This window comes from Amblyomma americanum, chromosome 1, assembly GCF_052857255.1.
Source record: "Amblyomma americanum isolate KBUSLIRL-KWMA chromosome 1, ASM5285725v1, whole genome shotgun sequence".
NCBI classification, from domain to species: Eukaryota; Metazoa; Arthropoda; class Arachnida; order Ixodida; family Ixodidae; genus Amblyomma; species Amblyomma americanum.
Window position 1 is genome coordinate 150,524,036 of NC_135497.1, and position 27,434 is coordinate 150,551,469.

The 27,434-nt window shown below is 44.1% G+C and overlaps 3 protein-coding genes and 1 non-coding gene across 8 annotated transcripts in view; 2 read left to right on the top strand and 2 right to left on the bottom strand.

Moving 5' to 3' along the window:
* The window catches only part of LOC144113930 (uncharacterized), a 34,871-nt gene extending 9,609 nt beyond the window's left edge, over positions 1–25,262 (bottom strand). The window contains exons 1-3 of one of the 3 annotated variants that reach the window (XM_077647330.1): positions 25,236–25,262; positions 8,961–9,014; positions 877–949 (exon numbers count right to left, since the gene is read on the bottom strand). In XM_077647330.1, coding sequence (XP_077503456.1) covers positions 877–949; positions 8,961–9,012 — 125 coding nt within the window. In that variant the 5' untranslated portion in view covers positions 9,013–9,014; positions 25,236–25,262. Of the gene's footprint in view, positions 1–876; positions 950–2,383; positions 2,497–2,878; positions 3,017–8,960; positions 9,015–25,235 lie in introns of those variants that run through there. The other 2 variants (XM_077647331.1, XM_077647332.1) reach the window with 2 other exon arrangements.
* On the top strand, positions 2,636–3,918 carry LOC144113932 (uncharacterized). Its single transcript, XM_077647333.1, has 3 exons — positions 2,636–2,751; positions 2,828–3,112; positions 3,769–3,918. The coding sequence occupies exons 1-3, from the start codon at positions 2,649–2,651 to the stop codon at positions 3,786–3,788; spliced, it is 408 nt and encodes a 135-aa protein (XP_077503459.1). The 5' UTR covers positions 2,636–2,648; the 3' UTR covers positions 3,789–3,918.
* Positions 4,985–5,146, top strand: LOC144116530 (U1 spliceosomal RNA). Its single transcript, XR_013311865.1, has one exon. It is a non-coding gene; the product is annotated as a U1 spliceosomal RNA (small nuclear RNA).
* SPoCk (secretory pathway calcium atpase) overlaps positions 22,093–27,434 on the bottom strand; it is an 80,472-nt gene continuing 75,130 nt past the window's right edge. For all 3 annotated transcript variants that reach the window (XM_077647326.1, XM_077647327.1, XM_077647325.1), the window contains exons 23-24: positions 25,644–25,785; positions 22,093–25,321 (exon numbers count right to left, since the gene is read on the bottom strand). In XM_077647326.1, coding sequence (XP_077503452.1) covers positions 25,197–25,321; positions 25,644–25,785 — 267 coding nt within the window. In that variant the 3' untranslated portion in view covers positions 22,093–25,196. The remainder of the gene's footprint in view (positions 25,322–25,643; positions 25,786–27,434) is intronic.

Here is a 27,434-nt window from a genome sequence, read left to right on the forward strand (position 1 = left end):
CTAACTTTAAGAGTACAATTCAACAGCATTAGAGGTCCCTCTTGCACAAGTACTCCTTTTCTGTCGCCTAGGTTCTGCCTATGCCCGTATATGCAAAATTGGTCATTCTCTACTATACATTCATAGGTCGCAGGGAGTCTTCATAGCGGTCCCGGCGCAGTGGTGCAGTGGTCAAGGGATTTAAAACACAGTCAACGGTGGGGCTTGTAAGACCCAGGTTGTTTTCCAAGCAACCTCTCATGACCAATGATTAATTTAACTGTCAGCTGCCACAGTGGGCAGGTAGTGAGGACTTGACCTGTCCATGTAGCCTAGATGGCAGGTGGGCCATCTGCTCTTCTGAACAAAGTCATGATGTAGGAGTTGCCGCTGAATGGGACCCTTAACACTAATGCATTAATATCTAGTTAACGTCTGCAGTATTCAGTCATTACATGCAAGAATGAAGCCTCCATTGATGAATAAGAAGTAGCTTTCCTTACCTCCCAGCATGCACAACGTACAAAATAAGATAACTGGCCCGTCATGTTAAACCAGGTACCAAGAAATTAACAACTGTAATAACAACAATAACAAGAAATATAACCCTACAACTCACACTGAATGCAAGATGGAATGAAACTAGGCAGACAGCTCATGCACGTGTGTTTACATCATCATCCGTGATCCTATCAGCCTTTTATAATTAAGACAATGCTGCTGAGTTTGCATACTACCCAAAGCTGCTGCAAGCCTCCAAAAGTTATACACATGTATCATAGTGGTTACTACACTTCACACATTAGTTTCGTAAAAAACTAAGTATAGCAAGTCCTAAAGTACAGCACCAGTCAAAAGACGTTTGTAGCCTAAAAGGTTGAAAGGAAAGGTACTTACTGCAAAAGTTTAGTGTCATCAGGGGGCTTAAAGTGTAGAGCGTCAAGGCAAATCAGCAACACATCCTCCATTCCTGTATTAGCAGTGAAATAGCAGAACTGCATGTCAATGCCAGAGTCCTTCAATGCATGCCAATGCTTAAACTGCAAAGTACATGAAGGAGAGGAGCATAGGTGTGTGCAAAGGGGGGAAGGTGGCAGTGGTCACCTTACAGACAGAGGCAGGGGGGTGCAAACTTTGTACCACACTGTTCCTCACTACCAACAAGTCATGAACGGGCACTACCATTAACTTTAGCCCCCTTTTATGAAGAGGCCTGTGATGATGATGAAGACAGAGTGTAAAGTGCTTTAAATATGTTTAAAATTTTAAATTCCACTATGTTATGCAAATATAAGTTATGGCGTTCAGCTGCTGACTCCGAGGATACAGAATCGGATCCCAGCAACATTTCGATTGAGGCAAAGTGCAAAACTGCTTGTATGCTGTGCGACGTCAGTGCACGTTAATGAAACCCGGGTGGAATAAATAAACTGGAGCCCTCCACTACGGCATCTCTCATAGCACATGTGCAGTTCTCCACATGCCACACACCACCAGAAAAGGTACAGTCTTCCATGGTCTTCTTTGATTCTGCAGCCACAATTAATGTCCACCATGCCAAAAGGAAAGTAACAGTAAAGTTTATAAATACGCACTGCTCTGCACAAGTACTTTAAAACAAGTTCTTCCGCATACGGCCAAAAGGCTGAACTAGGCTGAGCCACCGAGCCACCGCTGACAGCAGCCTGTATATGTTGTGAAGGCAATTAGCAAATAACAGCACATATTTAGTAATATTTACCATTTACTATTCTATTTACTCGTTTCAGACAACCACCTGGCTTGATTTGACTAAACAAATTTCCCTACAAGGGCGAAGCTCCGTGACGCAGGTTTGAGAGCATGAATGTAGGCTGCTAAAGGGATACGGATACAACACATGCGCCCAGACGCATGTAGTGCACCCGTTGTTGTTGCGGCTGCAGGAAGAATGGAAAGGAAAGTGCACGGGCCTGCCCACTGGCTCAAGCTGAGCCACAATCGCTGCCACGTGCAGACAGTAGGAGAGTTAAAAGAGATGCGAGAAGAAAGATTTAAAGGCAGACAAGACACGCGTCGCAACAAGCGCGTCATCCGAAACGACGACTACGGTTTAGCAGTAGATACCGCCGGTGACAAGGAGCCCTCGCCACATTGGTGAGAGCTCCTGCAGCCAACCCCCTAGTGTATCCGTGTGTGGTCGAAGTTTTAACGCGAGAGCGTTAAGGAGCTCTATCGTGTCGCAGAAAATCCGGCGTCGTCGGATACTCTATATGTAAGCTCTGAAATGAGCGCCCAGGTTTTACGACATACAAAAGCGGATCATACTAAAACAGGCACAGTATGCACCAGAACTTTGTGCTGTGGTTTTCTACATCAAAACTTCAACGAGAAGAAAACGCGACGAACGCACAACACCCATTACCGTTTCGCAGTACCGCGGCACTTCGTCTCCAGCAGAAGAAAATGATGATGATGATGCCGTGAGAAAATTGATTATAGTGACGGGGTGCAAGGGTTACGCCCTAGCTGGGGTATTGGACGTTCTATTTTATAGCAGAATATAAAACAAAAAATGTACGTGTGAACAGTTAACTGATGACTACCGCTAGATATTTGCGCATGCTACTGATCGAACAAAACCGAAACCAATTCTGAAAGCCATGGCCGTAGCAGACGTTTCCGCAGCCATGCTCGTCTTGATCGACGGCGTCGAGACACGGGCATACGCCTTGCTTGACGAGCACGGCACGCACATGGAAAACGATGATGGATTCCTTTATGAGACGGAAGGTGAATACTGTTATTGGTTAAGCACGTGGGCTATGTTGCCGTTTGTGACGTGCTGCAAGTTATTTTACTTTCCTAGGCGGCCTTCGCATCAGTGTACTACGTGTGGAAGAACCTATTCGCAACACACCTCCACCGACGGTACCGGCTGTCGTTGAGGATGGCAGTCGGCTCGCGCCGTCGCCTCTTCGGCAGACCACGCCGCCGGTAGTCTGGCAGCCCACGCCGTCGCCAGGGCCGTCGTGTTATTCGCCGCCACCGTCCGGCCACGGCGAACGCGATGCGTGGAACGACAGGAAATCAAGGTTCCTGATTACAAAATATAAGAAGCCAAGGATAGCATTGGCAGAAAGGGTGGCTTTAGGTAAGTCGCAGCGTGTGAAATGCCGTAATGACACGTGCTTATGCGCCAGATAGCGCATATTTCTGATTTCTGCAACGCATCATTGGCGCACTTTGTGTCGTTAACCTTTCAGATTCTGTTGCTTAAGTTTAGAGCGCACAGTGTTTTCTCAGCCGTAAGCTATGGCTCGGCGTACTGGCAATGGATGTTTACTATCTACTTCTAGAAGCACAACATTCATTGTTTTTAATTGTTCATTGTTATTAAAAGTTACACAAAAGCACACAGGTCCATAGTATAAGCTTGGAACGTGCTGTAACTGATGCTACATCTTTTAAGCTTGGAACATGCTGTATCTGATGCTATCCTTATGCAAAAACTTAACAGTAAGGTACTAACGCTTGGAAAAATCTTTTCTCGGGACAAAAAAAGGCTTTGTGAGAGAAGCTTAGAGACCAAATCAACCGTGAATTTGGCTGCCACCTGACACCACTGCAGGTGTAAAATAATTGGAAAACGATGGAGAGGGCGTACAGGAAATCGAAAGTTAAAAATGGCTCGTCCGGACATTCGCGAGCAGCCTGTTTGTACGAACGGTATGGACAGAAGACATTTCAGTTGTTTGTTCAAGTAGGTATCCTCAGAAGATGATCTTTGACGTATTTTTTTTTTTACAGGGAACTCTCCGAGGTGCTAGAAAGAGAGCACCACATTACCCCTGTGGCATTGCTTGCACCAGGAAGAATACACCAGGAAGTTTACAATTAAACACTTCATTTTTTCTCAGATGAAATATTTTAATATTGTGCCATCTTATTATGTTCACATAATGTTAACGGGCATGTTTTAGTTGTGGCTCTAATTTGCTTTCGCATGCTTGCATGCATATGTGTCTGTCGTGGAGGCCTGTACAGAGAAATCACCTTGACTAATTAATGAATGCTTAATATTCTACAATTCACATAAATAAGACCTTCTTGGATCTGCAATTAAGTTTTCACTTCTTTTTGTAGTGACCTCTCTGGCTCTTAAATACGAACGCGGTCGGTGTGGAGGGTGGGCTTTCGCCACGCATCCAGACGAGTTACGTCTCTGGGAGTGCTGAAGAGTAATAACTGCTCCTTGCAGGTCGCGCAGCCATTGCAGCCAGGCACAACAAACTTCTTGTCTCATATTAAGACATAATAATATATTTCTCGCAGTAGCCAAATGCACAAAAAAAAATTCAAGAAAGCGGATGAAACACGCCTCTGCAGTCGCAATGGGAGGCAATGCATGAGGCGGCCCTGCACGTCGTCGTACACCTGTACATTGAGCTAGCGGCGGCACGATGTCATGATACATGAGACAGATACTGCGCCATTTCCTTTCCCTCAAAACCAATTATTATTATTATCGAGGCACCCTAGGAGGCGCTGCCGTCGCGCGCCATCTGTTGGGGCTGTAGCGTAATTTGCGAGGTGGAGGAGCGATTTTTCGCTCACGGCTGACGCCGACGACACCGGCATTTCCGCGACACGAGCCCCTTAACGCTGTCGCGTTAAAAGGAAAAAGTGCCGCATGAACGAAAATTTAATATTGGCTTTTGAAGAAAGGAAATGGCGCAGTAGCTGTCTCACATACGGTGGACACCCGAACCGTGTCATAAGGGGAGAACGAAAACGTATTGAAGAGTTTTAGGCAAGATTAAACAACTTAGTTATCAATTAAGGCAGGTAAGCAGTACAATAAGTAAAGGTCTCGCGCGAAGTAACTAGTGAAAGCTAAAGTGCTTAAAAATTAGCGCTTTACATCATTGTCGTTGGATTTATAATTAACTCATAACAACAATATTCGCTGTCAACTCTAGGCGGTCGAAAAGAATGGCTTCGCCAGGCCTTGTAGATTCCTGGCATACGTACTTGGTGCGGAGGCGTCCCTGATCAAGAAGGGGGACGCCTCCAGGGCGAGGCGAGGGCATTGTACTGCGTCCGCGTCGACCCCTGCCACCTGCTTAACAGAAGTAGGTGGAGCATCTAATTTTTGGTAGTGGGGGCTGCGTGCGCGCGGCCCCCCTAACCGTGATCAAATGCAAAAATCAGAAATAACACTGGAGCAATGAGTAGTGAATTACACAAGGGCGGCAATGGAGGCGTCCCTAAGTCCCTTGCGTTGCCAAGGGGTCCACAGAATCCCATCGCCCGTTCGGCGCGACGCCTTGCCCGTTGGACAATTTAAGGCAAGGAAATTACGCCTGTCTCACATATCTCGGTGGGCACCCGAATCGCGCCGAATGGGAAGGAAAGTGAAATAGTTTTAAGGATAGGAAATTACGCCTGTCTCAAATATCTCGGTGGAGACCCGAATCGCGCTCACCAAACTCATTTTCAATTTGGCTTTCTCAAATTATCTGCAGGGTTTGCGCGTCGTTCGGAACCGGATTTGGTTCCATATTTCCGCATACAGCGAGCAATAACACAGTTGTAAATGTCGCCGAAGCTATATTAAATATATACTGTTTTGTGCGAGCGCCGTAAAGGAAGGAAAGTGAAACAAAGTTGGTTTAAGGAAAGGAAATGAGGCCTGTCTCACATATCTCGGTGGACACCCGAACCGCGCGCAAGCGAAGGGAGGTGAAATGAAAGTTGGTTTTCAGCAAAAGAAATTACACGTTTCACATTGCGCCATTTGGGGGGGGGGGGGGGGGGGGGGGCTCGGAAAAAGATTTCGCTGCGGGGAAATTTGAGCGGAGAGCCACGGTGCTCTTTAGAGAGAGAGCGGTTCACGCTGCCCACTCTAGGCCAGTTGTTTTGACCCGTGTGATTTTAATAGTTGGCACAGTATTCGAAGGAGGAGGAGGTAAACTTTATTAAAGAAAAGGTCTTTGGCGCGGGTTGGGGTGACGTTCCCCTCCCCGCGGTGGGCACCTCTTCTAGGCCGGACGCCAGGTGGCCGACCGACGATGTCGCTCGGCAACCTCTTCGGCCCGCTCAGTGACTCGGAGCTGAACCTCCGGGTCCGAGCTGAGCAGCGCGGCCTCCCACTGCGATTGGGTAGAGAGCTGCAGACTGTTCGACGGCTTGTCATGAGGACATGAGTATAGGATGTGGGGTGTGTCTGCCTTATGGTGCCCACAGAGAGAACAGATGGGGATGAACTGCTCTGGGAACCATATGAAGTACATGTACGGATTAAAGAAAGTGTTTGTTTGGAGCTGCCGCCAACTGACTTGTTGTGTTTTACTTCGAGATCTGTGGGTCTGGGAAGATTTGTCTTTCTTTCTTGAAGTGGGTAGTAATTTCTTTGTAGGTCGTCATTCGCTCCTTGGCCGACCTGAGCTCGGGGTAACGCACCTCCCGGTTAACTACGAATCCTCGGGCAAATTGGTGCGCCGCCTCGTTTCCAGGATGGCCCGAATGGGCGGGGACCCAGATCAATATGATCTGGCGGGTATTGGAGATTTTTTGTAATATATTGATGGCTGCTGAGTGGGCCCTTCCTTTGCAAAAATTTCGAATTGCGGTTTTAGAGTCGCTGATGATGTATTTGGCAGTGGTGGAGGTAATTGCTAAAGCTATGGCAGCTTCTTCGGCCTCCTCCGAAAATTTTGTTTTATCGATTGTCGCCGATACGACGGGAGAACCTCGGTGATCGACAACTGCCAGGGAAAAGGCGTCTCTGTCCGCATGTTCTACCATGTCCACAAGCGCCGTGTCTTTCTGAACTGAAAATCTTTCGTGAAGTTTTTGTGCCCTAGCCTTTCTTCTGTCTATCATAGTGTGGATGCATGTTTTTGGGCAGAGGATGGACTATTAAGTGTTCGTGCCCGAGTCTTGGAATTGGCAACGTGTGTGCACAGATTCCTTCATATTGTATTCCTGCCTTCTTTAGGATGAAACGTCCCGTTTCAGTGCCTGATAGTCTTTCGTATTGTGCGGTGAGGTGTGCTTCCATCATTTCCGCTAAGGTGTTATGAATTCCTAACTGTATTAGTTTTTCATTTGGGGTATGACGAGGGAGGTTCAGCGCAATTTTGTAGGATTGTCGAATTAGAGAATCCACTTCGTCCCTTTCTCTGACAGTGAGGGTGACGTATGGTGTGGAGTAGATGACTCTGCTAAGAACGAAGGCCTGGATTAGTTTCCTGGTCTTGGCTTCTTTAACTCCTCCTCGCCTATTCGCGATGCGTCTGATGAGGAAGGAGATTTGGTTGACGGTGTTTCTCAGCTTCTTAATTAGTGTGTCGTTTTTTCGGTTTGACTGTATCATCATTCCCAAGATTCTTAGTGTTTCCACTACTGGGATGGCTGCCCCTTCTGCGTATATTTTGATCTCAGGCGCTTTATTTTTTTTTTTATGCTTTGGGTGTAGGATGAGGAGTTCAGATTTTTGGGGGGAACACGCAAGTCCCGCGGCTTGTGCCTCCTCTACTACTACATCTGCCGCTTGTTGTAGCGTATCTTGTATCGTGCCGATACTCCCCTTGGTGGTCCAAAGGGTGATATCGTCTGCGTACAAGGAGTGTTCTAGGTCTGGAATTTTGGCGAGTTCGCGCGCCATTTTGATGAGGGTTATATTGAATAAGAAAGGGGAGAGGACCGATCCGTGCGGCGTTCCTCTGTCTCCTAAAGTGAAGGTGTCGGATTTGATTGTGCCAATTTGAATTTTAGCCGTTCTATCGGAGAGAAAGTCCTTGATGTAGTTAAACGTTCTTTCGCCTACATTCAACGGTGAAAGAGAATCTAGAATTGCTTTGTGTTTGACGTTATCAAATGCTTTGGTTAAATCTAGAGCTAGGATTGCCCTTGTGCTCCTTTCTTGCTCCTGAGATAGGACCTCGTTTGCTAGTCTGAGCATCGTATCCTTGTGTTGATAAACATGGTCTAAAGCCGACCATAGTGTTTGGATATAAATTCTTTTTGTGCATGTGGGACTGCAGTCTGTCGAGTATGACGTGCTCAATCATTTTTCCTAAGCAAGAAGTAAGCGAAATAGGTCTGAGATTTTCGAGCGCGAGCTTTTTGCCCGGTTTTGGAATGAATTTAACAATGGCGTGTTTCCAAGACGCTGGGAGTTTTCCTTCCCTCCAACATCCGTTCGCAAAGTCCAGTTCTCCCATGTTACATCGCAGAACAGCCATTAACCACTACAATGGTACATAGAAACCTTACCGTGGTTAACCACGAGACGTAGAGCTCGATTGTATATTAATCGAAATTCTACCTACCAAAAGAAACTCTTCTCTATTCATACTTAACGCATACAGCCACCCCAGGGCACAGGCTGGACCAGCGAAAGTCGCTATACTCAAAGCCCTACAAATTGCAGGCCAAAACTCAATCCTAATTGTGGGCGACTTCAACGCTCAACACGTGCAATGGGGACACGCAACAATATCCAGGAAAGGCACGGCCCTAATGGATTTTATCCAGCAAAGAGGGCTAACCCAATATACGGACCCCATGCAGCCTACCAGGATAGGCAACAGCGTGAACAGGGACACGTGCCCGGACCTCACGATGGGCAAAAATCTCCCAGACTTAAGCTGGAGCAACACCAGACAAAATCTGGGAAGTGACCATTATATCATAATGTCAAAAATCGTCATTGGCAATCTCAAACCCCAACCCAGAAAAAACAGAATCACTGACTGGGACAAATTTAGGACGATGCCTGACCAAAATCAGGAACCGATCGCAGACCTAGCACAGTGGACACAAACCCTCCTCTCAGACGTGGGAAAGGCCACTAAAGACGTAGTGCATGACCTAGGCGTAAATATGATTGACAGCTACCTCACACACATGTAGGAGCCAAGGCAAAGCCTAGAAAAAAGATGGCTTAAGCAAAAATACAACAAAAAGCTTAGAAATCGGATATTCACACTCACGGAAGAAATTCAACACCACTCCGCAGAACTCGCGAGACAGCAGTGGAACCATATCTGCAAAAATATAAATGGCAATCTAGGCACGAGAGAGACGTGGAATCTTCTGCTGCATCTCCTTGATCCGGAATCGAACAAAGCTACGACTCAAAAGGAAATCACCAAAATTCTAAATACAGACCCAGGCACGGATCAAGATATTATAAACACACTCACAGTATTCGAAGACGTAATCTAGCCCTTTCTTTTAAAATTCCGCGGGTTCACCGAGTCATCGGAAAATTCCCAGGATTTCGAAACCATTACCATCGCCACCTGGAGGGAAGTGGCGGAAACGGGGGACGGTCTTGACCTCCCATGAACATCAACTTCATCATCCTTAATTATTAGCTGCAGGTATTCCTATTTTACCGCACAATAATTGTATTTGGTTGTTGGGTAATGTACAATATTTAATCAATATTCTGGCAACTTTTAATTTGGTACCGGTATATCAGACTTCCCCAGGCTCATAAGGATACATTGTTAGCATCATCATCATCGCCATCATCTCGAGAGTCAAAGGCGTGTGTCGTTGCATGATCTTCGCAGTACGTCGTACATGAGAACTAGCGCGTTTACCTGCTGTACAATCCGGATGTCATTAATGTGGACCGGGTTGTGGGCACTCTTTGTAATCAGTCATGCACGCATGTGTAGTAATGTGGGATCCATATTGATCTTGAAATGAGGTAAAAGGGGATGGTTGGGAGCCTGGTATGACGAGAAGTTACATCGTCGTAACGTGAGTAGGTGTGATGTCATATTACAGCGTCGTCACGTGACTAGGTTTGATGGCACATCACATCGCTGCCACGTGACCTGGTATGACGTCACACTTACACGATGACATCACTAATTAGACTAATTAGTTGTAGCATTACCTAATTATATTAATTATTCAGGTAACGTCATCATGTTCGTCGCGTGACTCGTCGGCTCGTGGCGTCGCATGGCGCGTTTCTTGTGGACGCTTTTTTGCGGATATTACCTTGAAAGTGAGCCATCTAACGCTTTCGCATTAATAAAAGAAGCCGCTCGCTTCTACACAGACATAAATACAACGCAGCTTGTTAAGTGTTTTCGAAGGCAACATAAAGAGGACTCAGAAGAGCATTCTCACTATGCCGAATGGAGCTAGAAAATCGAAATATACTGATATGCATCTGCGTAACCGTCGCATTGGAAAGTACATCGACGACCAGCTTCTTTATATTCGGTTACTATTCTCAAGCCTGAAAAGAGTACCGTGAATACCTCCTCCCAATTTCTGGTATATGGTGTAGAAGGTCTTTGTCAATTGCCGGTTCGTGCGTGAACGAGCGAGATGCTTCCAATACGGACAAGTATACTCGAAGTAGGTTGCATGTATATGAAGTACTCAACGACGTACTAGTTGTAACCGCGTATGGGACAACCCTGCCCGCAGGTCATATACTCTCTGAGGGCTCATCCCAGATTATATGCTTCTCCTATTGCGTGCACATCAGTAGTGTCTGTACACATCTAATTAAATAATATCATTATTTGGCTTTTATCATTTTGGCTTTCCTGTCTCGCAGGATTCTCAGAATCGTTTTTAACTGAAAAACTTCTTAATCGCTTTTTTTTGTTTTTCGTTTGTTTTCTGAGGTTGAGCAGCCGACCTCAACCTCACAATTTGAGGTTGAAGTGAGGTTGAGTGAGGTCAGCAGTGGCCTCAGGAAAAGTGAGGTGAGTGCGTCTAAGGAGACCTCAACTTCAACTGATGAGGTTGAGTGAGGTCGGAAAATTCTTTTTGAGGTTGAGGTGAGGCCCATATTTTTGAGGTCAAATGCCCACCTCTGGACCGGCCGTTGCCTCAATGACCGGCTGCGTGAACATGCAAATTCAATAATAACTGGCACAGGCAGCAGTTTGCCATTACACTGCACGAATTTCAAGAGCTGTAGACCAAAGCTGCACAAAACGCGCGTTTCATGAAGGTATAAAGAGAAAGGAGCGAGAGAAATCGAGGCATTCATCATGGACAAAAAAGAAAAATAAAAGGAGAGAACTGCGTAAACACACCATTGGTCACCCTCCTCAAGAAGGAACTGTCACATCTAAAATCCTGAGTTTGCTTTCCCAGATTAATGTCCAGTCTTTTTTGGTTTCCTTTTTGTTTTGCATCATGCATGATCACTCAGTGTTTTATCGTTCCATCCATCGGCGGTATTTATTAAAATAGCTGCGATGGCGATACTACGTTTAACTACCTTTGAGTGCGCAGACCCGAAAGGTAGAGCATATTTTTTAGAGCGGGGTGCGTACTTGCAGCATAGATGGTGTGGGTCAAAAGTCAAAACTAGATCCAGGAATCTCAACTGGTTGTCTGTGGGAATAAAACTTGTTGCTGGGCTAGTTGGCGACACATACTTGAATAAAGATGTAGCGCAAAAGAGACGAGCACGGGAGGGAGACACAACAAAGACGAATGCTACTAGCAACTGGCTTTGTTTTCCGTAACAGATATCAATATATAGGTGTACACATCGCATGGGCACGTGACACTAGGGCGGCTCTGGGCTTCTTGACAGAAAAAAAGAGAAATCTGATTACATATCTGCAATCGCAGAAATAACGAGAATCATAATGTATCATCTGCAAAAAAGGAGGGGGGAAAACAGGCATTGAAGATGAACCTACAGAAAAAGCCTAAAGAGGCACGCACGAAAGAGGCGGTGTTATTCTTACAGAAAACTTTCCAGAAAAGCGCGCCCGGAGAACAAACTTATTGACGTGTGCTAATGCAATCACTCGATTTTTTATTAATGTAGAAAGCATCCAGCAAAACTCTGGTTTTTGTGCTAGCGCTCCTGCCCAGAATCTTTGCTTCGTTAAAGCGGGGCTCGCACTTGTATGTCAGAACATGCTGAACTAAATTCGCGAGCTTATCTTGTATTAAGTTTTGAGCATGCTCCCTTAAACGGTTGTTGAGACAGCGCCCTATGTCATGTGCGCATGCGATGTGCACGCCTATATATTGATGTCTGTTACGGAAAATAAATCGTTGTTAATAGCGTTCGTCTTTGTCGTGTCTCTCTCCCGTGCTCGTCTCTTCTGCGCTACATCTTTATTCAAGTTGTCTGCGGGAAGTTCCCTTGTCAAGGTCAAGCCAGAGATGGTTGCTTCAAAATAGTCTGAGATGAGGTTCACATGGTCAATGGTATGGCCCCCTGGCTGACAGTCGAACAGGATGAGGTAATCGTCAACATACTGGAAGATCTGTGTGGTCCTTAGTGCTAAGCTGTCTTTCTAGGTTCCTGTCGTGGTACGCCAAAGCGAGGTCGCTGAACACGGGGGCTAAGCAGGAACCAATGCAGACTTCTTTTTTCTGGGTGTAAATGCCATTTTCGAAGGCGACCAAGGACGACCGCAGGTCACATTTACGAAGGTCCAGGAAGGTGTTCACATTAATGCCACATGCATTCTGGAAACGAACGTGGTGCCGTACCCATTGATACCTTCGATGACCACTTTTAGAATGTCATCATGTGGCAGGAAATAGTCACATCCACGCACCTCAAAGCGCGATTGAGGTGTCCACTGACCCAGTGCGCCAGTTATGTGCATTTCCTCTCCTCAAAACAACACCGTCCGGCAGCGGGGCACCGGTGTAACGAAGCGTGCTTCCGTGCCCGGACGAGAGCTCCGCCGCATTGAAGGAGGGGACCAGCAGGTGTCGAGATGTGTTGATAAACTTGATTTATTAAGGATAGATCCGAATCATTAGCCAAACTTACAAACTGAGATAAAATATATGAGGTCACATAGAAAAACAGTCAGCCATACTCCGGGGCGCGCAACATCTTCGGAGCGGAGGTCCCGAGCAGCAGCCGGAAGGCAGCCGTTTCTCTCTCGAGACCCCTTGTCGGGTTGAAAAACCCGCTCTTAAATACGCTTCACCAGCATTCTGGCGACCCTTCTTTCGAACAATCAAGAAAGCCGTTATCGGAACCAACCGGAGCCCATCCTTACAAGACATGCCAACAGCAAACACATACACTTTCTCAAACTAGTGTACACAAAAACACCCAGCGGCACAAACGCTTATCGCGGAACGCAGGCCAAAGACCCCTACACGGCAAGGCCCTAAACGGCACCCGAACGCGGCGAACGGAACGGGGGAAGCTCGCGGAGCGCTTAACGGGGGAGCTGTGTCTTCTTTGCAACTACAAGGACGCAACTAAACCAAAACAGATGACACCAAGGACGCGCTCTGCTCGTTGGTTCAACTCTAAAAACTCGCAGTGCGAGGAGGAGCTCGGCCCGCGGCCGGGAGTTCTGGCAGTCCGCGTCAACACGCGGCGCAGCGTGGTGACCGTGGACGCGGGCTGCGCAGATACCTTGCGCGCGCTGCTCGCCACCACGGACATCTGTAGTTCTGCAGTGCACGGCAAGGAAAGTGCCCCGCACATTACCCCCCAGCAAGAGTTTTTTTTTAATGCGTCCTGTGGAAGCTGTGTTATATGCAGACAAAATTTGAACTTCCGTGTCTTCGCGCCTTTCGCTCTCTCGCGCGCCAAAACGGCGGCGCCACTCCGTCGGCCCCACACACTCGGCCCCTCTCCTACCTCCGCCGGCTGCGGCGCGCACGGTGTGGCTGCGGCTGTGGTAGCACGTGACGTCTCGTACGCGGCATGGATGCTCGGTGGCCTGCACTCTACATAGTGCAACCATTTAAAGCCAAGCTGAAACACCCCTTTCTGAGGCCTTTAAATAATTACTCCACATCAACCAAATTTGATGCGCATCGACCTTTTATCATCCTCTATAACATACAATCATTCTTTTACTCCTCGTCCTCGAACGACGCAAGGGCTGCCGACACGTTTTGCGTCCACTTTCTGCGGACAAGAAACCGCGAACGTAGCCAAGTAATGATTTCACATTAACCTCATTAACATTTCCGAAGGCAGCAATTGGAGATTACTTTGGGTTACTGCGAGTGCCATACTACAGCTGGCATCGCTGCAAATAGTCGCCAGCACATGTGGCGGCAGACTAACTGCCAGCTAGAGCAGCTATTCCACTTGAGAACAGTGTCTCGTAGAAAATGCACATGCCAGACCAGAAGCTAATACATCAGGATTGTACTGCTGTTTTCTGTGACGAATACCACAGCTGCAACACAGGCCATTTCAACGCTATAGCTGCACCTGCCACTGCTTCCGTGGCGCTGTCGGCAGGTGCGAGGTGCAGACGCTTGCTGCACTATCAGAAGCAACACAGCAAGGTGCTGGGGAGTTTGATGTAGAATGGATTGTTCGGCATACACGGTAAAATTTACGTGTATTTGTCAGATTCCAAGAGTTTGATATAGTGAGCAATTTGATATATCCATGTTCGTTATATCGAGGTTTGACTGTATAGCATGTTTAGCTCCCGACAGCAAGTGATGCACATGTATATATTGACTATTCTATGTATGGCGATGACAGTACCAGTGCACTTGGCCTTCACGCTATCTTGCATACAAGCACTGCTTAGACCTGCCTTTTTAACATTATGCACTGCTCTAGCACACAAAGCACAAAGTGCAGTTGCATATCTCGCAAATGCTGAGATGCATATATATCCTTGCATGCAGTGCAATGTGCAAGCAGCGTACACCACTGAGTGTGTCTGGTGCTGGTCTGAAAAGATAATGAGACACATTACCGTTGTTCATTCAGGAGGCATGGAACAAAATAAAATGTGTACCAAAATACTGATTAGCACCCACAAGATTCATCTCAATCATTTCCATTCAGTTCAATGCAAGCTCTGACTAACCTCGGTGTGGATTTGAAGCTCGCAAAGGCACATTAAAAAGCTTCGAGTGAGGACCCCTAGTCAATGTGACAGCTCTCCTGTAATAGCCACGTACAAAACAAACATAATCAACATTTGGACAAGTGTATTATGCATAAATTATTTTAATGGCAATGTAAAAAATGCACATAGGTGAAGCAATGATACATGCAAGATTCCATGCATGACAAAGCCACAACACCTTTTGCTGCACACTGCTATGCACCTTTTTCAACAACTGTGCAGCACAGCTGTCAACCTGTGTTGCAGAAAATAATTTTTTTTTTCTCCCTTATACAAGCTGTCAACCATGGTTGCGACCACTGGCACAACAAACAGGCCAGCAAATGCAAGGTTAGTTTGATCACTACACCAACCATAATGCGGCAAATGCAAAACCCCAGTCATCAATGTTGAAGGCAAGCTTTTGGTGTTTACAAAATGCTGTTCAGCATGCAGCAGTGAAAATCTACTGCCGACTCTGTCGCTTAATCAGAATCCACTCTCTACAGGTGGCATCCACGAAATTCTATTGAGTGCCAATTCACATAGGAAAAACTAACCATATTGTTCATATGGTTTCACGGGGGTGTTATCACATTTGCTTTGATGGCACAAAACTTAAGATGTGTCACACCGTACTGAGCACATGCAAACACAACCAAAACACTTGAACACTTGCATTGCGTTGACGGAATCACTTCTAAATGTTGCTCAATACCACTGGTCACAAGACTACCACATTACCTCCGCAGTTGTCACATGTGTAAGATCATCGCAATGAGGTTTTCTTTATGTATGCAATTATGGCATGCACAAGCCACCAAATGTGACTGAACACTATACACCACGAGTTACTCTTCAAGGAAGAGGAGCCAACAGTGCGCATCAATGTCCCCACATGAAAAAAGAACTCAGAGTGCTCAGTGTTTTTTTTTTTTTTTTTCACTGAACACAAAAGCTTCTCGTTTAATTTATGTGAAAGCAAAATTGCTGAAGCTTTCCGATTGTGTTAAAGGTGGCCTTAACACTCAAAAATTGCATAGCCAGTAAGTTTGCACAAGAAAAGAAAGCACTGCCTGCCCTTGATAAAGCATTCCAAGAGTTTTCATTTGAGCAACTTTATAAATATAACCTCAAAAAGACAAGGATGAAGTTAATCTATGTTGTTTCTTTACGGCATGCCCTTGCAGGCACTTATTGCCTGTACCAAAACTGGGGCCATGAGTTCCCAGAGAAAAATACTAACAATGTGAAGAGAAGAATGAAAATCACTGTGACAGTGTTGTATTCTACAACTGATGCTTCAGATACATCAACTTTCTCATACTTGAGATTCCACTCAATACATAAATGGGTTTGACAAACTTCACTTAAAGATGTCAGGTTGTTAACAAATGGTTCCATGACAAGTTTGATGACTCCTAAATTATCAGTAACTACAGAAAACACAAGTTCCAGAAGCATGAATAGAATGGTAAGAAAAAATTTTTAGGAATGTCCACTTTCAATTTTTGTGTGTGCATGGACAAGAGTAGTTGTAGAAGTTGCATTTCTGCAAGGACACACAATACTTAACTGCAGCATGAAGATATCTCAAAGCTTGACAAAATGCTACGATTCTTAAAAATCTCTGGTGGGCCAAATGCAGGCCAGTTTGCATTTACAGCAAGACACATCTTGAATAGCCATGAAAAATGCACATACATAAAATAAGCTACAGCAAAAAAAAAAAAAATGAAAGCTCCACAGCATAATATTCAGCTCCATCAATTGTGATTTGTGTTATGCCAGGAACAACAATGGAGAAATCCAGTAAAGTCATCTACATATGGACGGCATGACAGTAACAATGCAAGCATGTATTGAATAAAGAGCTCTTGAAGCCTCCAGGGAAAGTTGTAATTAATAAAGTACCCAGCACAGTTCCCCCTGAATAATACTTTACTGTTCTGCATAGAAACAGCAAGCTCTCACTTTCTGAGAGTAGAGCAGATTTCTTTCATGGGGCTTCCAAAACCAAAGTACAAGGCCACATAAAATTCTATGGCTCTTCAGCGATCTGATGACATAAACACCCTTTACAGCTTTCGTAGTGGACTGCCAGGTATGTGCCACCACCCCCAACAGCAACCTGGCACTTCACTACAAAATCTGCTAAGGGTGTTTACCACTTTTTGATCGATCCACGGGCAAGGGAAATCTTTGAAGCCTCTGCTATTGCGCGCAAGGGGGCATCATGTGTCAGCAAACCTTCAGTATCCCTCTTCCGCCAAGAGCTGGCGTATCTTAATTCCTGACTGACAAGCTCTAGTGACTTTGCTTTTGGTGATGTTTTTTCCAGGTAATGCGCAAACCTTTTTCATGTGTATTTAATGCACTCACGCAATAAATGCATTCAGTTGCTAGTCAGCATTTGTGTACGTCTGTTCTCTTCTGTACCATTCCTTTAGCACCGTGTTCCTTGATAATCACCTGCTTATGCTTCCGGTATTTATGCATATGGATATGCACTGCCATGCAGAGTGCAATGTGCACAACTGAAAAGCAAATGCAAACAGTTCTGCGCAATGTGCAAAGCTCAGGGGATACTGCACAATACTAAAAATGTGGTTGAATGCCAATCTTGTCAGACGAAGCGTGGCTACAAGAAAGGTAACAGATGCACAAAGATACAAAACTTAAAAGAAATTGATCCAAAACAGCACTGAATTGCAGAGGGCTACCTGATAAACAGTACAAAAGGCTTTACTGAAAGAACCGATTTTACACCCTCTAGTTATTGTGTGCTTTCACCCCCTAGCAAACTTTGATGAGCCACGGCCGTCACAAGCCTATGGTCATTTTAGGCTTATTATGAATCCACCTCGTCATGCCTGTTATAGCACTCTGTATCCAATTCAAGGGGGGATGCGGCTTTGAAATCCCAAAAAGTGGCCAAAAATTTGATGTTTTGAAAATTGCTGTGTCTGCTTATGTGCCTCGTTTTTTATGCTGTCCTGAAGTTTCACTGCTGAAATTGATCGGGAAGTACTCTAAAGAAAATTGTTCCATAGACCTTGGCAGCTCAGCATTGCAGAGAAGCGCACGAAGAATGGACGTTTTTCTCCGTTACGGTTTTCTGCCTAGATGCTCACCTTGCAAAGCAAATTTCTTCACGACTGTTTTGTTTATTTGACTCAAGTTTTGTTGCAGTCTTAGGACCACAGTGCAGGTCACTGCATTCTTTTCGAATTTGTGAATTTTAAATTTCTTGTATGAAATCTTCTCACCCTAGATATGTCAATGGACTCTGCACCACAAAAATTCAAAACTAAAATTTGTGCTTTGCGAAAAAAATATTCCTTTAAAATAGTCTTGACCTGTAGCATGCCAGTAGGAATGCAGTGAATGTTGAACCAGCCTTCTGCCACATTTTGTTAACGCTGCAGCCTTTTCACAAAATTCAGAGGTGAAACTTTGTGCGAGTAGTCAAAGACTTTAATATAATAAAAAATAACGTAGATACAAAGAGAAATATAAAAACTTTTCCTGGAAGCCACGTCCCCCCTTAAAGTGTGTAGGGTTCGTCCAGCACAGTTCTTTAGTTTTACTGACAGATTTTAGTTCTGCCAACCAGAAAAAAGATTGTTGTATGGCAAAAAAAAAAAATTATGGCTTTTTTTGCTTCAGATAAGCCATATTACCATTTCCTGAAATAAAATATAGGCAGTTTGGTTCAATTTCCGAAAAAAAAAAAGAAGCTCCGTTAGGGGGTTAAAACTACTACTGAACTAAAATTCAGTGCAGAACATGACTGCACATGCTTGTCTTTTAAAAATCTTGCTTTGTAGGGCTTAAGACAACATTTTCAGGAGGAGCGAGGAACTTGTTTGAAGAGATTTTTTCATTAAAAAAAAAAAAGGACCACAACGGAGCACTCTGTCCTCAGAGCTCTGTACTGCAGATGGTTCCAGACTTATCTGCTGCATCAAAATGAACAGTACTTTGAAAATACTTTGAGATTAATAAAACTGCGCAGACACTAATAGCATGCTTATTACTGAATACTGGAAATTCTAGGAGGAAACAGCCGACTCAACATTAGAACTCGCTGCTCGACATTCTTTCTGACATTACTGTACTCCATCTCACAAGTAAATAGCAGTGGAGTGAAAGCTATGAGCACGAGGCAACATGTTCCACAAGTGTGTTGTCCTCGCATGCTTACGAGCCAACCTCACAACTGAAGACGCCATTGCCTTGCACTTGTAGCTTCCATTCCACTGTGATGCAGTACAATGGGCCGTGCATACTTAGCATGGTTTAATAATTCCGGTCTGCTTTATTTTTTTCATTTTTTTACTACTGGTCCACCCAGATCACTGTTCCGGTCTCCTTGTTTTTTACTTCCTTTTACTAAAGTCCACTCAGATCACTGCTCACCAACAGCACCTGCTGCCTGTACAGCTTACCCTGACATTGCATTGCTTTTTCCATAACCAACAGTGGCATTGTTGCCAACTTATCATTGGCTGCACTAGACTGAAGCTGAGAAAGTGCTGGAGTGCGCTAAGTGATAGGAAATTTTATGAAACAACGGGACGTAAAAACCAGCAAATGATCACGGGCCATGGATGACTGTAGGCACGGCTAGAGCAAAATTTACCACTGCAGTTAGGCTTGCCTTACAGTGCCAACAGAAGGGAAATAAACAAGAAAATATGTTTAACGAAAGTGACATGCAAATAAACTGAATTCTGGTGCTAATGCTCTGAAGACCTTGCTTCCCTTCAAATTTTATATTTCTTGAGCAGCTTCTAAGGTAAAACTTCAAATTTCAAAGCAGGTGCAAGCCCTAAACTCCTGTCACTGTACTGAATATGTGAAATGGTAGAACAAGGAAGCAGTCTTAAAATTTTGAAGAAAGCTTCCATTACAGAGAATCGTTCTACAAAGCGAATATAATCGAATAATTTACTATGACCCTGAATACTAATAGAAAATTATTTCAATGGACCCTTTGCAAAACTCTGCAATTCAGCTTCTCTGCACAGTGAAAACCCGTTCACCATGGCAGCCAAACCGGTTTTGGGGGCAGAAGTATGATGCAGTGCTGGAGACATCTAATGTCGCACCCCTTTCCTGCACGCTGCTGCCCTTTGTAAGGGAGTAAGCTTCTAAGCCATTGCTTTACAAGTCCAATTCACCATCCTCGCTGCAGCCACAAAGGAAGGACTAAAGGCAGCTGTGCCAGAGCACTGCTCATCAGTGTGTGCACAGGATAAAGCACGGAGTAGAAGTCCTTAGCATTGCACCCAACTTCTCCCCCCAGGACGGTCCGATCACAGGAAAGCTGACCAGAGTTTGGAAAAGAGTCTAACTTCAAGAACTCAATAAGCATATCAAGTGAATGGCTGCAAGCAACACTATACATTAAAGCACACGATTTTGTGAAACGCCCAGCCCTGATGCAGCATGATTAATGCCATGTCATTTTAAAGAGACGAAACATGGTGAAGTTCAAAACATTTAAATGCACTCGAACATTTGTTAGCGATGTTTTGAGGATGGTGACCACATGATGATGCTACTACGTGAATAATACCCCTGTCACACGGGCACTTGTAAGGCCTTAGGAATTAAGGTCCTTTACCCCAAAGGTGCATGACGCACATCTACATGGCAAAGCGTCGAGACCTTTGCGAAAAAGGTCCGTAGCCGCAAAGGCGGCCGTCAGCGGCCTTAAAGTTGCTTAAAGGAGCAACCCAGACGGCAGCGCCAGCTAGCGAGCTCAAAGAATAAAAAATTGACGCAATTTTTAGTTTTGAAAACGTAAAAAAATTACTAATTTATCTTATTTAATGGTTAATTTTGCGTTACTGTGCACTTAACCGTAGAGGAGGCTATGACTTAAGACATCTACACTGCTAAGAAAGGACTTGAACGCTTTTCAGCAGCCGCATCGACACAGACGTGCTTGCGCTTCTCGGTTTGCTGTTTTTTCTTCGTTTGCTCTTCATGGCAATTACACACTTCGTTCTAACGTCTTGCGGTTCGTAGCTCATGATTACGGCAGCACGCTAACCAGGCACAACCTAATTTCTTTGAAATACGCACAAGGACATAAGCAACAAAGCACGCTTCTCACACTAAACGAGGAGGCGAACGGAAAAGTGCTCCTACCGTGGTCGGACCGGGAACGATGAAAAAAAAAGAAACTTTTGTTTCAAAATATCCGTTTCTCACCGTCAGAACGCTCGTTTATTATCGTGATAGCTACTTTTTCAAACATACACGAAAGCACTCTTATCCTCTTAGCTGAAGTGCTACCATCTGCTTTAATTTCATAACGTTACTAGCGCCGCTTCACACACAGCGGTGACTTTTGGCATTCACGGAGGCCAGGTTCTACCTCCTTTGGATTTTCCGTGTAGCAGCGCCGCTGCTCCTATTCGGTTTTCCTCCTTTAGTGCATTAAGACAACTTTACGGCAAAGGCTGTGAAGAAGCCCCATGTGACAGGGGTATAAGTGTGTTAACAAACACTTTTAATATCTACATAGGCAATTACTTATAATTAGTAAACGTAAACACAATTAGCACAGATTTTTCGCAAACATACTGTGAGCACACCGGAACAACATTCAATATTGTGATGAGAGAGGCTATGCTACCTCTTAGTTTCCAAAAAGGAAAAAAAAAAAGAATTTACAAATAAATCTCGAGATGCACATCAGCATTTGAAAGCACTTGTTTGTCAATATGGAGGATAGCTTCAATCACTCCTTACTCTCACATCTGAGTCCATTTGCACAATGCCTGACAAAAGCAACAGGCAGTTCCAGCAAAAGAACACTTATCTTCATCCCTTTACTTATTGTTTGGGTATATCCACATAACATGAATTTAGCATCAAAGTGAGAGCTTGCTGTAATCTTGAAAAACTAGTATGAAAAATTCACCAATACTTCAAGTTGTAATTACCAGGCATGACATTGCTACATACCTTTTATAAAATAAATCTCAGAGTCAAAGAAATGATGACGGCTATAATGCTCCAAGCAAAAGCACAGTGCATGATGGATTTTTATAACACACTCTAGATTTAAGACGTTGCAGGCTTCACACAAGAAATAAACCAAAACCGAATAACAGATGTGATCCAACCTGTACTCTACCACTACTCTTCGCAAGGCACTACTAGTGGTTCGCTTTGCCAAAAAAGCAAAGCCCAAGCACACAATCCACAAGTTCAGAAATATGTCGTAGGAAACAGTAAATCACTGAAACATTCACATAAGTAAATTAAGAGACACTGGGGACTTTCTTCTATTAATGAGATAAAAAAAGAAAAAATGGTGTTTCATGAGGTTCCTGCCCACAATGCTGCCACAACCATAAGCCAGTTTTCAACGGGCAAGCCACGCTGCTGTTTGACCAATGTTTTTAGGCAAGCTTAGTTTCGCTGCTCCTCATACTGCCATTCACTGGGGTGACCACAACAGGTGCCACTGGAACTAGTGGCACTGATGTTAAGCCTTGCTTTATACCGTGGCATGTGCTGCAGCACCATGTCACAGAGCAACTTTAAAATTATAACTGTACAGACAATCTATATACACTAAAAATATGAGCTCATGAAGAGCCATATAATTTTTAACATGCATACTGCATGTTTGCAGACCATTTGAATGTTTAAGATCCCTAAATTTCTACGGCAGAAAATTTGATATTGCATGAATTGAAAACAAAAAAGTCATTAAATTTTGCGGGAGACATCAAACAATGCTTCAGAATGCACCTCACATTGTATTCAGAGCCATGGTATGAATATAGTGTGAATTTTTTTTCCAAGCTTTTAAGGTAGCTAAAGCGACTTTTGCCACCAGGCTTGAGAGTCACTAGGTGAAGTAAGCTTTTTAAAACCCTTGGGGCCGAGCTAGTGGCAAACAAGAAAAAGAGGGATGGGGGCATAGATATAGAAAGGAGGCAGTGCGGGTTGTTAAGAAAGAGAATGCACTGCATGAAGTGGTGTAAGGATAGCAAAAAAGGGTGAACAGGCACAAGGCTGGGCAGCTCGAAACACCGTATAGCAGAGGTATGGCAGTACTGGCAGCTACTGCTGCATGGGAGGCTGCATCATTAAAGTACTCGAGGCTTGGTTTTGCTAAATTGTGGTGCGTGCATCTGAAATGCTGCCTCTTAAATAGCATCACCGTAGCTGCTGATTCTGTATTTTAGCGTGCTGTTAGTGTTTTTTTTTTTTTGGAGCGGCCCCTCGGCTATGGTTGGCCTGAACAGTTTGAGATTGCATTATAATCACCAATTATTTTAAAATTTTCATAGTTCTCAACCTCCCCGCTCACATTATATTTGAGCTAATAAGAAAATAGGCACTTTTAAATCATACTGCCATCTCTACTGATGTCTCTAATAACACCATCAGAAAAGAGAATGCAGCTGCTGATACACAAGGCCATGAAAAACGCTTAAATCCACGAATTTTCGCGAAATGTGAGAAGTGCGGGAAGCTAGGGGCCTTATGCATGTTGGTACAGAATTGGTTTTTCCTGCTTTACAATGCATCATCCAGAGGCCCAAACAGCAGAGCAAAGTGGTAGTGCCCGTCTACCACATTACTCATCTGTTCTCAAACGGGTCCCACTCAACACCCTTGTTCAATAATTTTATGCAAAAGCTTCATTTTTTTTTTTTTTGGCTCTCATTACACTGATCCACCAGTCAAAGCAGTTGAGGGTTAGTGGTGCAGTAACAAGTGAGGTCATAATGTGCCTGACACAAGAACTAGCTGCACTGAATAAGTGACTGAATGGTGAAGGGCCTCAGAATTAACCGTCATGTGCGTTCAGTCGTATCACTCACGCTGAAGCACCACGGTAAAGATAACAGGGTTTCCAGGCTGTTTTACAGACACTATGCATAATAAAAGCAAAAAAGTTGCTTCAAACAAAATTACTAGCAAGGATGAAAGACAAACAAGAGATAGCAATAAACAATCTAGCATGTAAAAGAGCCTGATGAGCAAGAGAGACACTACTAATGAGCAGTGAACCATACTAACTTATGAGGTACAGATACTTGAACTTAACTGAAGTAAAACTGACAGTGAGGGAAGTTGGTGCACCTTGAAGCAAACGAACACTACTAAAAGAAAGAGTCATAACAAGCAATGAAACATAGCCCAATGTACTCGGGTGACCTGAAATAAAATTGCACAAAAAACTGGTATTATATGTGTTGAAATAAAAGGCTCACCATTTTACACCGTATCTACTGAAACAGCTCTAAATGTTCTAATCAACTTCAATGTGCCTTGGATTCTTATTTTTGCAGTTTGACACAACTCTGTGACTGTCTACCCGATTCTCTTTGCATTCAATTTTATCACAGCAGTTCTTTTCATATGGGGGAACTATTGACTTGCACAACTCGACCTTGCTTTGTTATGACCTTACTTCATCATAACTTGTCTCAGCAGAAAGTTTTTCCATTGTTATCCATGCACCGTTTTTCTTTTATTTTTGTTTTTTTACCAGATTTCTTTTTTATGTCACTAGCCTAGCTCTCTGGTTTAAGAGAATCACTCACATATTAGTACCTTAATCTTTATCATGCAGTATAAACAGCAAACAATTCTGCAGCAGTGGATCATTAAGCTGTTCAAAGCGGTTTTGTTTTTATACTGAATACGTGACAGCAACGAACACCTTACTAAATGCTTTAAGCATAAAAACATTGCCATAACCATTAATCATTTTTGCAGCAACTTCTAGAAAATGGGCAAAAAGATGGATTTTCATCCACTATAGGATCTTTCAAAATAGACCTTTCAACAAGCCCAGCCACTTGTGTAGCCAAACACAGAACTCGATGAAGTGTTCTAACAGGAACTTCTCCAAAACATTGGAATTAACAAATGACAGTGTCAGAACATGCAAGTGGTACTAACACAGCAAGGCAGCTGCAGCATCACAATGGGAGAATTAAACCAACCAAGCATCTGACTGCATCGCCATTAGTTCGACTGCCGCTGTGGCCACCCCTTGAACGGAAATGCCAATGTGGCCTTAATTTAAGAACACTGGCTTGCCCCTGCAGCTACACATTTCTTGCCCACTCGTGGTTATTTACAGGAATTATTTACATGGGCCACGACAGATGAGCGCTTATCACTCAGCAGCTCTTCCATGCCGCGTCTCTATGTCTTGTTTTGTGCATTTACACATTTGCACTGCAATGACAGACATGTTAAAAAATCACAGTGCCACTTCAAAAATAAAAACTGCCAGCTGACTGAAAATTCATAAAAAGAAAAACAATAGAGGTTCCACAGACTGCAATGACTAATTTCAGCTTATACAGACAGCAGTCAAGGGCCGATGTTTTAAACAAAATCTGAGCCAAAAAACTGCTTTTTCCGCACCCTTCTAGAAATGCTTCTTTCAAAAAACTTCTTCAGCTCCGAGACGATAAAAACAGTTGATGACACTCCAACAAGGAGGCAAATATCTGAAAGAAATGACACAAAAAGAGAAGTTTAATTATCTCAATGTAGAAGCCATAAAAAGCTACACATGCAAGTTTCTAGACCTTCCCACATGTATATTTATTACCATATTTTGTATGTTTTTCTGCATTAGCTTACACTTCCCTGTGCACTTAAAAAGGAGAGCGTTGCCACAGGTAACTTTCAACTGAATATCAAGGCTATAACAAAGAAGTCCGAAGACCTCAGCTACCAATGTGGCTATGCAACCCTTGAAGTATCTTGCTGTGAAGAATTGAAATGAAGCACAGACTCTGCAACCATCATACCAAGATAAAAACGCACCTAGTGCGGTGAGCGCTTCTGTCTGAAAGACCCTCTGGAGTGGTGGGAAGTAGATGACCAGCATTTGTCCAATCACTGAAAAGGCCACGGCAAGAAGGAACATGCGGTTGCTGAAGAGCCCTATGGTGAATGCAGACTTTGTCTGTGAAAGAAAAAGAGAAAGAGGTGAGGTAAGAAGTGCTCAATGGCTAGGAATAAAATTAAATTATGCCCCCACCCCAGGCTACTAGCTTCCACTTCATCATTCATAATTTTGGTATAGTATTCTACCAGCACAGAGCCTGAGGACAATATTGTAGCATTTTTTTATATTGCCTCCAGACAGCAAAAGGAGCTTTCTTTAGTGCTTATAGGCCAATTATATGAGCCTTCCCGATTCAATAAATAGTAACAAATGTGCTTTAGTTGACCATGAGACCAAAGCCACCAAACAGCAGCCAACTGCCATCTGGTTCTCAAGGGACAAATGTACCACAATTCATACTGGCTAGCGCTTTTTTTAAAACATGAAGGACAAGGAACACATACGCACAGGACAGAAACTAGTGCGCCTGTCATGTGCATATGTGTTCCTCATCCTTTGTGTTTTAAAAAACGCGGTAGCCAGTATGAATTGTGATGCTTTCCAACTAGCCCAAGTTTCGGCCTTAATAAGGACAAATGTACTAGATCCATTTATGAACTGGCTGTATGCATCTTTCAGGCTCAGTAGAAATGTGACTTCAGAAACATTCTGCGTGCTGAAGTGAAGAGAGCAACACACAAATCACTAAATCAGCAGCAAGCCTTCGGTACTGAAAAGGCCCAAAACTACTTTTGGGCAGACAAACAAAATGGTCAACCAACATCTGAGCCAAATATGCCTTTACATGCAGCAGAAAATGCACAAAATATCTCAAAAGGTGACTCGTCTTTCCTCCAGGCCAAAAGAGGTTCCCAGCACCCTTTGTGTGGCATGTTTATATATGTCTGTTGCTAGCAGCCACAAAGGCTACTAAAATGAGACACTCATCTCTGACAGTAGCTGTTTTTTTTTTTTTACCAATTCTTACAACTCCCCTGGATATTCCAGGCCATACTCATAAAGCAGTTCTGGAATCACTGGTACCATTGTGTGCCAAGGACCACATTAGTGTCTTCAGACATTAGCATCTATCTGTGCACCTGTTGTTCAACTATAGGGAACAAAATCCTAAGGTGCAAGGCCTCCACTGTAGGTGAGGTGAGTGACCAGTTTCACTGGAGTTTCCCCTAGGAGGGTGAATGCAGTATGAGCCAATGCATTGTTGTGGTGCAGCAGAACTCCTGTTAACCCTGTTCTTAGAATTCTCCTGGATTTTCTGAAAGACCAACTGGCTGACAGTCACAGTCTTCTGATTTTCCAAAGCAACTGTAGCCACGTGATTACTTTCTAAGAGCTTTGTCAACATTTTTCCCCAAATCTTCTTGGCCTCTAACTTGCTCATCAGTTGAACTTTCTCAAAGGAAGGTTAAACAGACAACTGGCATTTTGTTTTCAGGTCATAAAAGCACATCCAGTTTTTATAAGCAGTCGCGATGCCTGCAAAACACTAAGAGTTGCCACATTAGAATCAGCACAGTGTCTCTTGGCACCATTTGACCTGTGCCTGCTTTTCAGCCTCAGTCCACTGCATGGAACCCAGTGATGTGAAGTGGGCTGCCAGTGAGCTTGTGATCTGGGAAGGGCAGTGCCCAGACAACAAAGTGCTTGGCATACCTGGATCGGATAAAATTTCATTGTCCAACATTTGTTTCTCTGAAAGCTTTACA

Excerpts from the sequence above, each read along its gene's own strand:
- LOC144113932 (XM_077647333.1), top strand. The coding sequence starts at position 2,649 with ATGCTCGTCTTGATCGACGGCGTCGAGACACGGGCATACGCCTTGCTT. Across the intron at positions 2,752-2,827 it reads ATTCCTTTATGAGACGGAAG|GCGGCCTTCGCATCAGTGTA; the intron begins GTGAATACTGTT and ends TTACTTTCCTAG. Across the intron at positions 3,113-3,768 it reads GGCAGAAAGGGTGGCTTTAG|GGAACTCTCCGAGGTGCTAG; the intron begins GTAAGTCGCAGC and ends TTTTTTTTACAG.